This window comes from Pantherophis guttatus, chromosome 8, assembly GCF_059756535.1.
Source record: "Pantherophis guttatus breed Tessera chromosome 8, ASM5975653v1, whole genome shotgun sequence".
Taxonomy (NCBI): Eukaryota; Metazoa; Chordata; class Lepidosauria; order Squamata; family Colubridae; genus Pantherophis; species Pantherophis guttatus.
This window is the reverse complement of record NC_142070.1, coordinates 50,471,700-50,488,830: the sequence shown is the minus strand read 5'-3', so window position 1 is coordinate 50,488,830 and position 17,131 is coordinate 50,471,700. Positions and strand designations below refer to the sequence as shown.

The 17,131-nt window shown below is 38.7% G+C and overlaps 1 protein-coding gene across 5 annotated transcripts in view; it reads left to right on the top strand.

Moving 5' to 3' along the window:
• Positions 1 to 16,620, top strand: part of GALNTL6 (polypeptide N-acetylgalactosaminyltransferase like 6) — a 927,557-nt gene extending 910,937 nt beyond the window's left edge. For 4 of the 5 annotated variants that reach the window (XM_034401355.2, XM_034401356.3, XM_034401354.3 and 1 more), the window contains exon 13: positions 15,915 to 16,620. In XM_034401355.2, the coding sequence (XP_034257246.1) occupies positions 15,915 to 16,085 (171 nt within the window). In that variant the 3' untranslated portion in view covers positions 16,086 to 16,620. Of the gene's footprint in view, positions 1 to 3,319; positions 7,054 to 15,914 lie in introns of those variants that run through there. The other variant, XM_034401357.2, reaches the window with a different exon arrangement.
• Positions 16,621 to 17,131: the final 511 nt, after the last annotated feature.

Here is a 17,131-nt window from a genome sequence, read left to right as displayed (position 1 = left end):
AGGAAAGCAAATTAAAGTTTCATTTGTGTGTATTATTTAATGGACTGCTAAATTGGCAAAATGGACTGCTAAATTGACCATGCCCACCCAGCCACACCCACCCAGTCACATGACCACCTAGTCATGCCCACCCAGTCACATGGCCACCAAGACACACTGACCCAGTCACATGGCCACCAAGACACGCCCACTGTCACATGGGGGGACAACCATACCCACCTAGCCAGTCTGGCCCCCCAACAGTCGGAGGGACCCTGAAGTGGTCCCCCGTTCAAAAAGTTTGAGGACCCCTGTCTTAAAGTGTAATTTTCCTTTTCTATCTCATCAGCTTTCACTATCTCTTCTTTTTCTTTTTGCATCATTTGTCATTTTTCCTCTCCCCTCCTTTCTTCTGTTCTTTCTATTCTCTACCTCCTGGATTTCATATTCATTATTCAGTGTCATTTGCTCATAATTTTCTGGTCTCACAACTACATCATGTATCAATTCCTTTATCTCCCTATGGCTCCTTGTCATCATTTCATACCTTGGAGCATCAATAATATTTCATTTAATAATACACTTATTTCCCCCTGTTGTACCATTTTGCCTTATTTTAGTGAATTGAAAAGTTACTATCTATCACAAGCAATCTATCAAGATCCCAATGTCCCAATTATTCATCACACCAAGAAAGCCAATATTAGAGCAGTTCACGCTATACCTCGAACCGCTATACCCCGTCACAGGGAGGTGGAGCCGGTAAAATGGTTCCGCCCCAGGCGCCTGATGGAACCTGATAGATTCCAGATGGAGCTTGGGCCATTTGCTGAGGCTCTGGCACACGCCTCGACTAGGGACCTAGTGGCCGCCTGGGATAGGGCGGCTGCTGGAGCTCTGGATCGGGTCGTGCCTTTGCGGCCTCTGACCCAGCGCCAATCTCACCTAGCTCCTTGGTTCACTGAGGAGCTGAGGGAGATGAAGCACTGGAAAAGACGTCTAGAGAGTAGTTGGAGGGCCAGTCTTTCTGAATCCGACCGGACACTGCTAAGATCTCATATTAAGAATTACCTAGTGGCAATGAAAGCAGCAAAATGTACATATTTTGCTGCTCTTATTGCATCATCAGATAATCGCCCGGCCGCTCTGTTTAGGGTGACCCACTCCCTGCTCCACCAGGAAGCGCGGGAGGACCCCTTGGAGGGTAGAGCCGAGGATTTTGTTCAATATCTGTATGACAAAATCACTCAGATTCGGGAAGATCTGGACTCCGACTGGATAGTTCCAGGGGGGTTGACTGAGGCAGGTCTTGAGAATGTTATCTGGGATGAGTTTGATCCTGTGACCCCTGACGACGTGGACAGGATTCTGGGTGGACTGAACGTGACCACATGTTTATTGGATCCGTGCCCCTCCTGGTTAGTGCTGGCTTCCCGGGAGGTGACGCGAGGCTGGCTCCAGGGGATTATAAATTCTTCGTTGGGTGAGGGTGACTTCCTCGCCACCTTGAAAGAGGCGGTGGTGAGGCCTCTCCTCAAGAAGCCTTCATTGGACCAGGCAGTGTTGGCTAATTATCGTCCAGTCTCCAACCTTCGCTTTGTGGTGAAGGTTATTGAGAGTGTGGTTGCGCGACAGCTCCCCCAGTACCTGGATGAAACGACGTATCTGGATCCGTTCCAGTCGGGCTTCAGGCCTGGGTACAGCATGGAAATGGCATTGGTCGCATTGGTGGATGATCTCTGGAGGGCTCGGGACAGGGGCTGCTCCTCTGTCCTGGTCCTATTAGACCTCTCAGCGGCTTTTGATACCATCGACCATGGTATCATGCTGCACCGGTTGGAAGAGTTAGGGGTGGGGGGCACTGTATTACGGTGGTTCTCCTCCTTTCTCTCCGACCGGTTGCAGTCTGTGTTGGCAGGGGGACAGAGGTTGACCCGGAGGCCCCTCATATGTGGGGTGCCACAAAGGTAGGTCCTCTTGCTCCTTTTGTTCAACATTTATGTAAAGCCAGTGGGCGAGCTCATCCGTGGTTTCGGGGTGAAGTACCACCAGTACGCTGATGACACCCAGCTGTACATCTCCACCCTGGACCACCCCAACGATGCCCTTGAAATGATGTCCCGGTGTCTGGAGGCCGTGCGGATCTGGACGGGAAGGAACAGGCTCAGGCTCAACCCATCCAAGACTGAGTGGCTGTGGTTTCCGACATCCCGATATAGTCAGTTGACTCCATCGCTGACTACTGGGGGCAAATCGCTGGCCTCCACGGAGAGTGTCCTCCTGGATTCACGGCTGTCTTTAGAAGAGCACTTGACGGCCGTGACTGGGAGGATTTTTCATCAGGTTCGCCTGATTCACCAGTTGCGTCCCTTTCTGGATCGGGACTCCCTACACACAGTCACTCATGCCCTCGTCACTTCCCTCCTGGACTACTGCAACGCTCTTTACATGGGGCTCCCCTTGAGGAGCACCCGGAGGCTCCAACTGGCGCAGAGTGCGGCCGCACAGGTGGTTATGGGAGCAACATGGCACTCCCGTGTGACACCTCTCCTGCGCAAGCTGCACTGGCTCCCGGTAGTCTTCCGGGTGCGCTTCAAGGTTTTGGTTACCACCTTTAGAGCACTCCATCACTTAGGACCTGGTTATTTATGGGACCGCCTACTACCACAAGCAGCCTCCCACCGGCCGGTACGCTCTCATAGAGAGGAGCTCCTCCAGGTGCCGACAGCTAAACAATGTTGACTGGCGGCCCCCAGGGGGAGGGCCTTCTCTGTGGGGGCACCCACTATCTGGAATGAGCTCCCCCCAGAGATACGGAGGATCCCGGATCTACGCACTTTCCGCCGTGCTCTTAAGATTCTTCTATTCCAGCAAGCCGGCCTGGCCTAATTTTCTCCCCCATTTTAAAATTCTTTTAAATCGAAATTTTAATCTGTTTTAAATTATTGGGATTTTTTAAATTGTCTCGGGCTAAATTATTTAATCTGGTTTTAATTATGTCTTTTAACTTTTGTATCTATGTATTTTATTTTGTGCCTGTTCACCGCCCTGAGTCCTTCGGGAGTAGGGCGGTATATAAATCTAATAAAACAAACAAACAAATAAACAAAATCACTCTATTAAATAGTCCATTAGCAACCTTCACTTAGTTTCAAAACAAATCCTGTCTGTTTCCCACTCTCACACTGTCCAGCATATATGTAATACTCAAGGTTCTAAGAGTTAAATGTTTTCAGTCTGTCTCCAAACACCAAATATAATCAATTTGCAAGTGTTGTTTAGTGTATTCTAGCTAATTTGTAGACTAAACAACTTTCATTCCTTCTTCCACTTTTTTCAGCTCTGTGATGTCTTCTCCAGCAAGAGGTGTCACTGTTACTCTTTTTCTCCATTTTTGCTGCGATTAAATATCTTAAAAAATATTTTCCAATAATTTTCCAAAGTCCTTCAAATCAAGGTGGCAATAGAAGTATAATCCACTATTTTGAAACTATTTAAATTGCAAAAAACTAGCCAATTCAGTGTATCCTTTAAGGTTGCTTCTGTCTGCAATTTCTTGTCTATATTTTGTAATTATAGTAAAGTTAAAGTTAGGTTTCATTAGTTCTATGGTTAATTTTATTATAACGGTTAAAAGAAATTTCATATTTTGAAGTAGCATTAGAGTTTCTTTATATATGATTTGCTTGCTCTATTGTGTAACAAGATGTAGTTAGGATTACACTTATTGAGCTGCATGGTATCAGGATTAGCTTTAGGGAGAGGCTTTGGAGTAAGTTATTTTTAGGTTTCTGGTATAATAAACATTCTATCCTTTCCGTTAAAATACTATTGGCATTTAGTTAGGAATAGGCATATTCTTCCTCCGGATATTCAATATAATAATTTTAAATTCAAATATAGTCTTATAGTTTTGCAATGTGAAGGTTGCATGCTTCAATTTTAAGCCTAATAAAAATAAGTAATTTTAGAGTTCTTGGCTGCTTCACTGAAATCTAAAGTTACATTTAGTTTGAAGTTAGCTTTAAAGGAGACTTATGTTTGAATAAGTTTTGAATAAAATATTTCTATGGCCATCAGGATGAAGCCTGGATTAGCATTTGACTTACTCCAGGTTTATCAAGAATTTGATTTTAAGAATTACTATTAAGGTGGCTTTTTTGTTTAATGGTAATGATTACCTGTGTTGGTGACACTCAGTAAACTAACTTTACTAATGAAGGCAAAATTTTCTCACACAATAAGCATAAGTACTTTTTCTCTTCCTTGAGATCTGGCATAAATTCATGTTTCAGATTCCATAGTTAACAGCTGATTATGGTTTTAGAGTTGTTTCAGTTTCAATTTCAATTCTATGTTTCAGTAACATATAAGATGAAAAATTACAATTCTCTTTGTATGGAGCTCTGAAAATATTCTTATTCTATGTTACAGACATGAGGAATATCTATGAATTTACCATAGAGATCCGGGGTGTCAAACTCAATTTTATTGAGGGCTTCATCAGGGCTGTGGTTGACCCAAGGGGGGTGGGGTCAGGCGTGGCTGACTGGGTGGGTGTGGCCAACTGAGTTTGGCCAGCTTGATGCCACTCACTAGGTATGGCCGACTGGGGACATGGGCAACTGGGGAGCATGGCCAATTTGATGCCACTTCCCAAACTGCTGGCATGTTTCTTCTTCGCATTGGGTAGACCAGGCCAAAGCTACATTGGCCCGATGTTTCCTCTTTGCATTTGGTAGACTGGGCCAAAGCAACATGGACTGGCCCCTTACATTTTTCAGGACAGCCCTGAGGGCTGGATCCGACCACATCATGGGCTGGATTTGGCCCATGGGCCTTGTGTTTGACACCCCTTATATAGATCATATTTTCATGCTTTAGGATTATAATTACCATTTATCTAAATTGCTGCAACACTCATCCTTGTATCTAATAAAACAACATGCTTTACAGTCCAGAAGTCCCAGATGCCATCTGCATTTAAACATTTTTATAAATCCCCACAAATAGATGGCTTTGTGACTGAAATTGTGTATGATCTTTTAATCTTCATATGTACATAACAAAGTTTTGGAAAACTATGCTTATTTCATTGAAAATGGGCATCCAGCAAGTGACCTTGATTACATTTTTCTTTATAGATCTTAGTGAATGACAGTGGATGGACATGAACTGTGAAATTATAATGCTCCATACTCACTTTTCCATTTCTCACTTTTTAACATCCATCTTCTTCAAATTATTAAAACTACAAACCTATTCACACTTACAAAACTTGGTGGGATGAAACTCATGACTGGAATGTACTGATAGAAGGATATAAATTGTTCCAAAGAAAGAGATCTAACAAAACAAAAAGTGGAATTGCATTATATGTAAGACATCATTACATCTCTACAGAAATGCACAAAACCAAGGATGAAAGTCTCCTAGAATGCACATGGGCTAATATAAAAGGAAAAAAAGAATGACATTGCCATAGGTGTATACTACATAGGCCACCCAAGCAGAAGAAATAGATGAAATTTTTGCTAATCGGTTAACATATGTATGTAAGAAACACACCACAGTAACTTTAACTACCCTGACAACAACTGGAAGATAAACTCAATGTCAACTGGGAGATCGAACAGGTTCCTGATCAATCTACCTGACAATTTGTCATCCAAAAGGTAGAGGAGGGAACTAGAGGGCCAGCTATCCTGGACCTAATTCATACTTACAAAGAAAATGTGACAGAGGGGATTGAATTTGCAGGAAATTGGGGAGAGTGATCATGTTATATTAGAATTGAACCTAATGCAGACACAAGGAGTAGAACTTAATTAAACTAGTGTCTTAAAATTTAAAAGAGCTGTTTTCAACAAAGTTAGAGAGAGCTTGGGAAGAAGCTTAAATATTAATCTTAAAAGGGGAAAACAACTCAAGAAGCTTGGGAAATTCTGAAAAATATGATTATAAAAGCTTAGTTCAGCACAATACCAGTAAAAAAGAAAAATAAGAAATCCAAGAAGAAATCAGCAAGGTTGCACAACGAACTCTCTGATGAACTGAAAGACGAAAAGGATAAGTATAAAAAATTGGAAGAGGAATACATAACTAAGGCAGAATTCCAGCACACAGCCCGAATCTGCAAAGATGAAGTCAGGAAAGCTAAGGTTCGGAATGAACTAAGACATGCAACAAATCTCAAAAATAATTTTTAAAAAGTTTCTTTCAACATATAAAAAATAAAAAAGTCAAAGAAGCAATCAATCCACTAATGGGAGAAGAGGACAAGGAAGTGATAGGCAGCAGGGAGAAAGCAGAAATGCTTACTTCTTTCTTTGCATCTGCCTTCACACAAAAAGAAAAAATAGCCCAACCTACCAAAAACAGAATAGACCAGAATTCAAATTAAAATAGGCAAGAAAATGGTAGGAGAACATCTGTCAAGATGAGTTCAAATGACCAGGACTTGATGGGATTACCTCACAGAGTTCTGGTGGAACTGGCAGATATGATCTTGGAACCATTGAACCATATCTTTCAATGATCCTGGAGCCCTGGGGAACTACCAGAGGACTGGAAAAGACCTGATCAATAACTGGAAAAATCCTGGAAAAGATAATTGAGCAACAGATCTGCCAATACCTAGAATCAAACAAAGTTATAACAGAAGCCACATACCAAAGATCATGTCAAACCAATGTTATTTCATTCTTTGACAAAATGACTAAATTATTGGATCAGTGCAATGCTGTGGACATAGTATACTTAGATTTCAGTAAAGCATTTAATAAACTAGATCACAAATTATTTCTTGGCAAGCTAGAAAAATGTGGGATAGACAGCACCGCCACCAGATGGATTTATATCTGGCTGAAAAATAGTACTCAACATGCAGAAGAGCACACGCACGACCCCGTTGCGAACCAGTAGTAAAGGTAAGTAGAACCCACCCCTGTCCTCAATGGAACTACATCCATATGGAGGAAAGTAAGCAGGGGCTACGCCAAGGTTCCATTTTAGGTACATTAATTTTCAATATCTTCATAAACAATATAGACGAGGGAACAGAAAGGGAAGTCATTGAATTTGCAAGTGACACTAAACTGGCAGGAATAGCCAACACCCCAGAAAACAAGCTCAAGATCCAAAAATATCTTGAGAAACTTGAACACTGGGCCCTATCTAGCAAAATGAAATTCAAGGTAGAGAAAAGTAAAGTTTTTCACTTAGGCAAGAAAAATGAAATGTACAGGTACAGATTAGATGAAACATGGTTCAATAGCAGTAACTGCAAGAGGGATCTTGGTGTCCTAGTGGACCATTGCTTAAATATGAGCCAGCAGTGTGCTGCAACCACCAAAAAGCCACTGCATCCTAGGCTGTATTAACAGATGGATAGTATCAAGATCATGTGAAGTGTTAGTACTGCTTTATAAAGTCTTGGTAAGACCATACTCGGAATACTGCATCCAGTTTTGGTTATCACAATATTTAAAAAAATATGTTGAGACTTGGTAAAGAGTGCAGAGAAGAGCAACAATGAGGATTAGGGAGCTGGAGGCATATGAAGAATAGTTGTAGGAATTGGGTATGTCTAGTCTAGTGAAAAGAAGGACTAGGGGCAACAGATAGCAGTGTTACAATATTTGATAGGTGGCCATAAAGAAGAGAGGATCAACCTATTTTCCAAAGCACCAGAAGGCAGGACAAGAAGCAATGGATGGAAACTAATCAAGGAGAGAAGCAACCTAGAACTAGGGAGAAAAATTACTAATAGTGAAACAATAACAGCTCGACTTCAGAAGTTGTGGATCTTCCATCACTGGAGCCTTTTAAAAAGAAACTGGACAGCCACCTGTCTGAAATAGTATAAGGTCTCCTGCTTAAGCAGGGGGTTAGACTAGGAGACTTCCAAAGTCCCTTCCAACTCCATTATTCTGTTAAATGTATTAAATTTAGTGGACTTAGACTTTTAAGTAATCATTCATGGGATTACTTACTTACTTACTTACTTACTTACTTACTTAATTACTTACTTTATTTTATTGTCATTGTACCTCGTACAATGAAATTAAATGCCATCCTCAGTGTACATTATAATTATAAAAATAAAACACAAACACACATTCTTCAAATTCTATACAATTGAATTGAAAAATGATATTGCATTAATATTGCACTATACAGTAGAATTCAATATACTTACTGCCCTGGGATAGAAGCTGTTTTTCAGCTTATTTGTCCTTGTTTTTATTATCCTGTACCGACTGCCAGATGGTAATAGTTCCAAAAAAGGGTGCCCAGGATGAGATGAATCTTTAAGAATGTTTTGAAGTGGGAGGTATAAATTTCTTCCAAAGAGGGGAGAGGGCAACCAATGATCCTCTGGGCAGTGACATTAACCTTCTGGAGTGCTGGCCTATCTGCCACTGTGCAATTGGCAAACCATACACAGGTACAGTAAATTAAAATACTCTCTATGGTGCAGCGGTAGAAGGTCACCATCAGTTTTTCATTCAGTTGTTGTGTCTTGAGAAATCTCAAGTAGTATAATCTCTGCTGGGCCCTATTGACCAGTGCTGCAATGTGAGTGCCCCAGGTCAGGTCCTTTTTTATGATAACAGCCAGAAATTTAAAACTGGTCACTTGCTCCACTCAGTCTCCATTGATAAGCAAGGGCTGGATGTCTGATCTATTCCTTCTATAGTCCACTATAAGCTCCTTGGTCTTATTGGTGTTAAGGACCAACTTATTGTTTCCACACCATGAAAGCAACCGGTCCACCTCATCTCGATAGGCAGACTCATCCAGCCCCCTGCCCCCGGAGACGAGTCTCACCACTGTTGTATCATCTGCAAATTTAGTAATAGTATTACTAGCATGAGTGGGAATGCACTGCAGTCATGCACATAAAGAGTATAGAGTAAGGGACTCAACACACGGCATATAAATCAAATTAAAAAAACACACACACACACAACCCTGTGGTGTACCAGTGTAAAGAATAAGGGCTGAAGAGATATGATTATCTAATCTGACCCTCTGAGAGCGGCCAGAAAGTAAATCCATAATCCAAAGGCAGATTGAATAAGAAAGCCCAAGATTCATAAGTTTAGACACTAATCTATGTGGAAGTATTGTGTTAAATGCAGAGCTAAAATCTACAAAAAGCATCCTCACATAGCCCCCCCTCCCCCCCTCTGTTCCAAATGAGTCAGAGCAGTGTGAAGAGTGATGGCTATAGCATCCTCTGTAGATCTATTTCTTCTGTATGCAAACTGGTGTTTTATCAAATATATGCAGAAGACCAGAAAGCAGACCAATTTCTCAAAGCACTTCATGATCATAGGAGTGCCACCGGTCTATAATTGTTAGGGAACTTCTTTGGCAGCGGAACAATGGTGGAAGCCTTCAAACAAGATGGAATAGTGGACTGGGATAAAGACCGATTGAAGATTCTGGTAAAGAATCCAGCCAACTGATCAGCACAATCTTTAAGCACTTGGCCAGAGATACTGTCAGGACCGGCAGCCTTTCCAGGATCCACAGCCCTCAGAATGCTCCTCACCACCTGTTCCTCCACAATGAGGTAGGGGCTACAATGGGCTGGTGGCTGTATTTTAGCTGTCTCTGATGTCTCCACTTCAAAGTGAGCAAAGAAATGATTCAGTTCCTCTGCCAACGAAGCATCCCCATCAGCAGGGATGACATTGGTTGGTTGATGGTTGGTAATTTGTTGAATCTCTCACCACACCTGCCTCGTGTTGTTACTATAAAAATTATCCTCAATCTTTCTCTTATAATCAGTCTTGGCCTTCCGAATACCTTTCTTCAGACTAGCTCTGGCAACACTGTATCTTGCCCCATCACCAGACCTAAAGGCCTTGATCCTGTCACGCAAGAGGTGCTGGACTTCCTTGGTCATCCAGGGCTTCTGATTGGGATATATCCTAATACGTTTATCCATAGTAATAGTATCTATGCAGTGTTTGATATAGCACAGAACAGTTGTAGTGTGCTCCTGTAGGTCAGGGTGGTAAAAGATGTCCAAATTTGTGTTCTCAAAACAATCCTGAAGTTGTTAGGAAGCATCTTCTGGCCAAGGTTTCACTGTCTTTATTATAAGCAGAGCCCGTCTCCTAAAAGGGATGTATGCTGGTACTAAAAGCAGTGACATATGGTCTGATTGTCCCAAATGTGATAATTGTATAACCTTATAGCCATGTTTAATGTTGGTATATGCTTTATCCAATATGTTTGCTCCTCTAGTAGCACACTTAACATGCTGATAGAATTTAGGGAGCACTGCTTTTAAATCAGCCTGATTAAAGTCCCCTGCTATAATATGCACAGCATCAGAATACTTATTTTGCTGATTACTAACAATATTGTACAAGAATCCCAAAGCTATGGTAGTATTGGCATCAGGTGGGATATAGACTGCAGTAATCAAAACCACGCTGAACTCCCGTGGAAGATATATGGGTCTACATTTAAGAGTCATATACTCCAGATCCATGGAGCAGTGGCACAATATAAAATTATAAGTATATAAAGCAATAAAAATATAATATAAAAATTACACAATATAAGTGTGGTTTAGCCCTACTCCTAAACATGAAGTATTGTCAAACTTAATAGATTCTTCAGGCACCATATGATTTTAATTCTTCTCCATACTTGTATGTGAATGAGACACAAATGCATTCATTCCCCTGGGTTGTAACACAGTATACTCTCTTCTTTTTTCTTATCACCCAGTAGAAGTTGGATAATGATTTAAATTATTTGCTCTGGAAAAGGATTCTGTTGTACAAATCCTTTATGCATCAATATGCTAACTCTTAACGGTAATCAAAATGGAGGAACCTCACAATTATAATCTTATATCATATCTTCAGTATCATTTATTATAATATTGTGATAGATTTTTTTGAATAGAACGCTCAAGAATTCATGGTGTTAGAAATTACAAGATTCTTCTAAGCCATGGCAATATGATTTTTAAAAATATATTATTCTGTTGGATGGAGAAATCAGAATAAGTAATTTGAGAGTATGGATCAATTCACTGGAGAAGAGACATATGGAATTTATAATTAGTGAAGGGATGTGATATATTCCAGGAAGGAAAGAAACAGCAGATGGCAGGTTTTTCCAAGTTCATATTATCTGAAATTTTGACTTCAGGTTTTTATCTGAAAATATTACTTTGTTAAAATTTTGTGATGGGAGCCTATTGACATTCATGTGTGCTTAGTTATTCAGCCTGTTTACTGTTTATGCTGTAGTAAAAGAAGATCAGTTTTCATAGGTGAACTGATTTCTCATCCAAGCTGAGATGCTATCTGTAAGGCAGCTAAAAGAAACATGCTGGATGTTCAAATTATGCAAGCTTGCCCTATTTCTTTGAAGTTGGGTGCAAAAGCTCCGTTTATGTCAGAGAAGAATCTACTTCATTCTGTAATTGAAGTTTCTTGTTCAGAAACACAGCCAATTTCTTTCTTGCTTTCTCGAGCTGGGGGAAATAACTTGATGACATGGAAGTCTTCATTAGTATCTAATGCTCCAGGTGTGACTGTGAAAGAGAACACATATCAAAGTGTTTTCCTTTGATTTGAGCCCACTGTATTTTTAATTTGAAACTCAGTAGATACCAGTGAAATGAGTACCATGTAGTGTATGCCAGCAAGCAATGGAAAAAACAGTCGTGATTTACTTTTATTATGTGGGGTTGTGATAGAGCACAAAGTTTCTTATTTCAAGCCAAAAATCTATGTTTTTGACTGAGGAATTCCTTAAACCTGATAAAAATGAAATGTTTGGAAATACATAGTGCTAATCCAATAGTAGTGCATCCTGTCAGTTCACACCAATAGACAAGCACTTATAAATAGTTATAATTTGTCTTGGTAAGGAGCCACAACCATTGAAAACAACAATGCTGAAACAATGATAGTGTTTGATCAATTGTCTAAGCACATCTCAGATTATTATTAAAACTTTTCCCTGGTTTTTCGAACTGCTAATATTTCTTTATTTGTTTCTAGTAGGGATTATATTTTTCTGGAAATTAAACATATTATTTCTAGAATTTTGGGTAATGCACACAAGCATCCCTTTAAAGTAGGCCATCATTATCCCATGTTACAAGTAGGATATTGAGGTTGGCTGTATAGTAAATCTTTGATTGGGCTGAAATATGAGCTGATGAAGTTTGGCAATAGACAGTTACAGATTACACACACATGACAAATCCAGCAGCATGCAGTTATGAGAAATTGATATATTGAGTCCATTCCATATACATAGGTTTAAATGTGCAGGAAACTGAAGATACTGTCATTCAGAAGTCAAATGTCATTAATTTGTGCATTATATTTATTTGTGTTTATGGATTTTCTTTATTCATCCATTCATTTCATTTTTTGTCCTCCAAAGAGCAAATACGTCTGACAAAGAGAGTCTGCCATTTTCCAAGGCACTCTGTTCCAGCTTCGAACAAGTCTTATTGTCTGCAAATTTTTCCTGTTATTCAGTCAAATTTCTTTTTGTCCTGTCTTTTGGAAAACCTCTGAACAATGCAGCCCCATTTCCACCTGAGTTGTCCGAAGACTGCTATCACAATTCTCAGTAGTGTTTTCTTCTCCAAGTTAAACATAACCAAAATATCTCCAAATGTTCTTTCAAATATTTCCAGATATTTCCAGATATTTTATCATCTTGATTTCTCAGGAGTGCATTATAGTTGCATTTTGATCCTCAGGAATAGAGATCACCCTGGTAAATGTGCAAAATGCTTTCATTATATCCAATACACTTTTTAAAAAATAGGAAATAAAAAAAACCTGATCACAACTGACTATCTGCCACCAGCAGAAAGAAGCCAATGCTGGTGGCTTCATTATGTGATGTAAAGTATTTTCTGGAGTGTGCCAGTCTTCTGTATTAAATGGTTATTTTTAAGTCTAAAGAGATCAATAGACTGGGATGGAGTTTTTTTTAATAAAGAAGCTTGCCTGTTCCTCGTGGACCTTATCTTACAATTTCTTTTTCTGGCAGCAACTTCATTGTCATTTTTCAAGTATAAATCAAAAATATTATCAAAACTGAGCTGCCTTGAGGCATGTGATACCTTTGTTGAACCTTTGTTGAGTCTAGACTGATAGTTTCTTTAGTTTCTCTATCTCATGTATGATATAGTACGGTAATAAATATGAACCAGCCAGGCAGTCTTTACGCTACGCCTAGGAGCATACTATAGAAAAACAGATTTATAAATATGTGACAGATGTCTTACTTGGCATTTTATGAAAAGTTAATCATACTTAAGTCCAATTGAAATTAATGCTCTATATTTAGGAGTTTCTTGAGTTCTATCCACATTGGCATCTGCTATATTTTTATGTAACAAATAATACTGTCATTCCAGTTAAAAAAAACTTTTGCTGACTACATTTCTCTGCTTGGGAGATATCCTCACAATATGCATGTATCATTGTGATACTTGGATTCAAATTCAAATAACTTTATTGTGGCCATTAACCAGCAGAAATAAAACAAAATAATTTTCAAATATCTAGAACATCCAAAATAAATAAAGAGAGTGATATCTGGATTTGGCTATTGTAATACTCGCTGTTTTGAGTAGAAGAGTAATAATCTATGAAAGAAAAAGAGAAAGAGACTTGTAATCTTCAGTAGAGTTTGGATGGATCACAATGATACCACAATAAAATCTAAGAATAAAATCAGTATAAAATATAGAGTTACATGACCATCTAATAGCTGAAAACATATATAACAGATTAAAAAGAACAGTTACCATTCCTTTACCTTATCCTTAAAAGGACAGCATTGGGCTTCAGGGTTTAGTGACTATGGTCTAGACAATAATTTCCTAAATATCTTGTCTCTGAAGATGCCAATCACAGTTGCTGGTGTAACGTCAGAAAATCTGTTGTGTAGACCATGGTCACTAAACCCTGAAGCCCAATGCTCTCTAACTGGTACAATCTGTAAACGCCTACACCACTATATTATCCTCAAAACACTTAATGAAATAGAAGGATCTTCAGCTACTTCTGGAATGTCATTAGAGAGAGATAATTAACATCAAAGATAGTTAATTTCAGAGTGTTAACAATGCTAGGAGAAAATCTGTCTCTGGGCTGCCACCTTTCCCCATCCTCCATGTCCTACCCACAATCTATCTGGGGAGAACAAATCATCAAAAATCCTTCCCATTAGTAGGCAGGGGATAGGAAGATTCTATCTGGAGAATAAGGATAAGGAGAATAACTGCGATGGCTCAGCAGTTAAAGATGCTTAGCTTGTCCAAGACTTTGGTTTGAGACCGGAGTGCTGCGTAATGGGGTGAGCTCCCACCTATCGTCCCTGTCTTACTGTCCCCATTTACTTGTACTCATTCCTTCTTCATGTCCATGTTTATACTTATACCTGTTATCTAGTACATGTTCGATGAATTAAATAAATTAAATAAATAACTAAATAAATAAATAAATAAAATACTGGCCCCAGCTCCTGCCTACCTAGCAGTTCGACAGCATGAAGTAGATAAATAGGTGTCACTTCAGTGGGAAGGTAACAGCATTCTGTGTGTATCTCGGCATATAGTCATGCTGGACACATGACCATGGAAATGTCTTTGGACAATGCTGGCTGCCTCAGCTAAAATACAGAGATGTAGACTGTCCCCTAGAGTCAGACACAACTTGATAGGGGAAACCTTTACCTTTCTCTGAAGAATAAATCTCATAAGAACTTAACACCTGAGCCATATTCAACTTTATAGGAAATAATCAGCTTTGACATGTGCTAGAAATCTGGTTGTAACCATGTGGATGCTGTGATGGTCATAAGTGTGAGGACTAGTCCTAAATTACTTTTTTCACTGCCAGTGTAATTTTCAACAATTGTTAAACAAATGGTTGTAAATCAAGGATTACCTATGCAGTAAATTATTTTTCACTTATTTTTATTCTTTTCAATTAATAACAAAAAAGAAAAAAAGAAATATACCAAACAATAGTGATACATACGTTGTCAAAAAAACAAACAAAAAACAGTGCTATACAGAAACAGTCAAATCAAAATTAGATTTCACTTTCCAAAATGAAGCTGCCTTATCATTTTGGCAATACATCAGCAGTTAGGACTAGAAAATATTGAGTTGGCTTTGGAAAAATATGGGTGGGAAAGAACAGTTTAAAACAAGGGACCCAAAGGACTGTTGTTATATTGTAGGGTGTGAGTATCTGTCTTTTGAGAGCTGCTTCATGTCACTTCAATATACATAACTTCTCCTTTTTGAGCACAGTGTCTTTAAGGCTATATCTCATTAAAATATTTACTCATCAGATCAATTACCAATTTGGTTCTTATTTTACCATTTAGCCCTTGAATCTCATGTGGAATTGGGAAACAGCTTGTCATTCATTTTCTTTTGGGATGGGTTTCTTCCCAGTGTAGCGTACAGCACTAAATTTCTCTGACATTAACGAAGCTGGATCCCTTTAACTTTCTGGATCTGCTAAAATCAGCTAAGGTCTGCCATCTGCTGAAAGTCATATGTAAAAACAAAATTGTTCTGTTCTGTTCTGTTATATTCTTTCCATTCTAGACCAATATTTCTTAAACTTGTCAACCTTTGTATGGACTTCATCTCTCAGAATACCATTCTATGAGTTCATACATACAAAGATTGCAAAGTTTGAGAAACTCTGCTGTAGATAACAAAATATAATTCATTGAAAATAATTTGGGGACATATTTTCCAGTATTAAATTACACTGTAGAATTGCTACATAAATCTCAAAGAAACCAAACTTAGATGTTTCAAGTATGTTCTAGAAAATATGGCCATTTTTTATCATCTGGCACTTGGTTGTTCATTAATTGTTTTTATTTTATTCCCACAGGACAAAACTTTATTCCATACTGTGAGTGGCAGCTGCATTGATTGCAATCCAGCAGAAAAGAAGATTTTCATGAATAGATGTGATCCTTTATCTGAAACTCAACAGTGGATTTTTGAACATATTAATATGACTGTTATAGAAAAAATTATCAGCAAAGAAACCAGCTCTTAACAAGGAACAGAAAACAAATTGTTCTGTATAGATTGAAAACAGCATTTTGGCCAGCATCTGGAAATTAAGTTTTCCTAGAGCCAGGAAATCTGTTCTGAAGATTAAGCAAATGCCAGGGCAGAAGCCAGCCACATAACACTGCAGATGGACAATATCTGAAGAACTTGGCTAAGAACAGTACCAGCTGCTGCTGAGGCTTAAACTCTGCTGACAATTCCCTTGCTGGTCAAGGGAGAACTTTATTTAAAATAATGAAATTATTCAAATGCTCAGTGTTAATAAAGTTAAGCAAGAGTTTTAGAGTTTCTCAGGTCAAACCCTGCTATAGTGAGTAGGTACAATTAGTTGTTGTCGTTTATGGGTAACTAATGGAGTGCATGACTGCTACCAGGAATGTTCGAATGGGCATTGAACTAGCAACATGTATGAAATGCTGCCAGAATTGTGAAGGAGATGCATTCTAATGCCATTTCATTCCCTCAGCAAACGTCTTGAGTCAAGAGGTTATCTAAATAAAGGGTTGCAGCAGAGAATATTGACAGCCTCCTTGTTATGTTTCTTTTCAGTCTTGAATAGAGAATGGGTTTTTTAAAAAAGTAATTTTAGGGTTGCATTTTTAATTATTTTTTTTAGTAAAGTTTTTTTATTTTTTAAACACACACACAAACAAACATACAATACATCTTTTCTGAACAGAATATTGGCCCAGTCTTTTTTGTTCATCTTTAACATAATTTTATATGTTCAATTTTTCTCATAGCATTTATTCTCTCTAATTTTAAGAAACCAATATTACCCTTTATCTTAACTTCTCATCCTATTATAGTTCAATTTTTCTTTTCCCTCCTTAAAATTTGAACCCCTAATTTTAAATTCACATAACATAACACAATCCCCAATTATTTCCTTAAATTCTATTATTCTAATCACCAATGATTCTTTTATCAGCTATTCCAAATAATCAACATATTAGTAGAAACCAATTAAATATATATACTTATTTCTAGGTCTTATTTTCAATTTTTAAACATCCCTACATTTTGTCA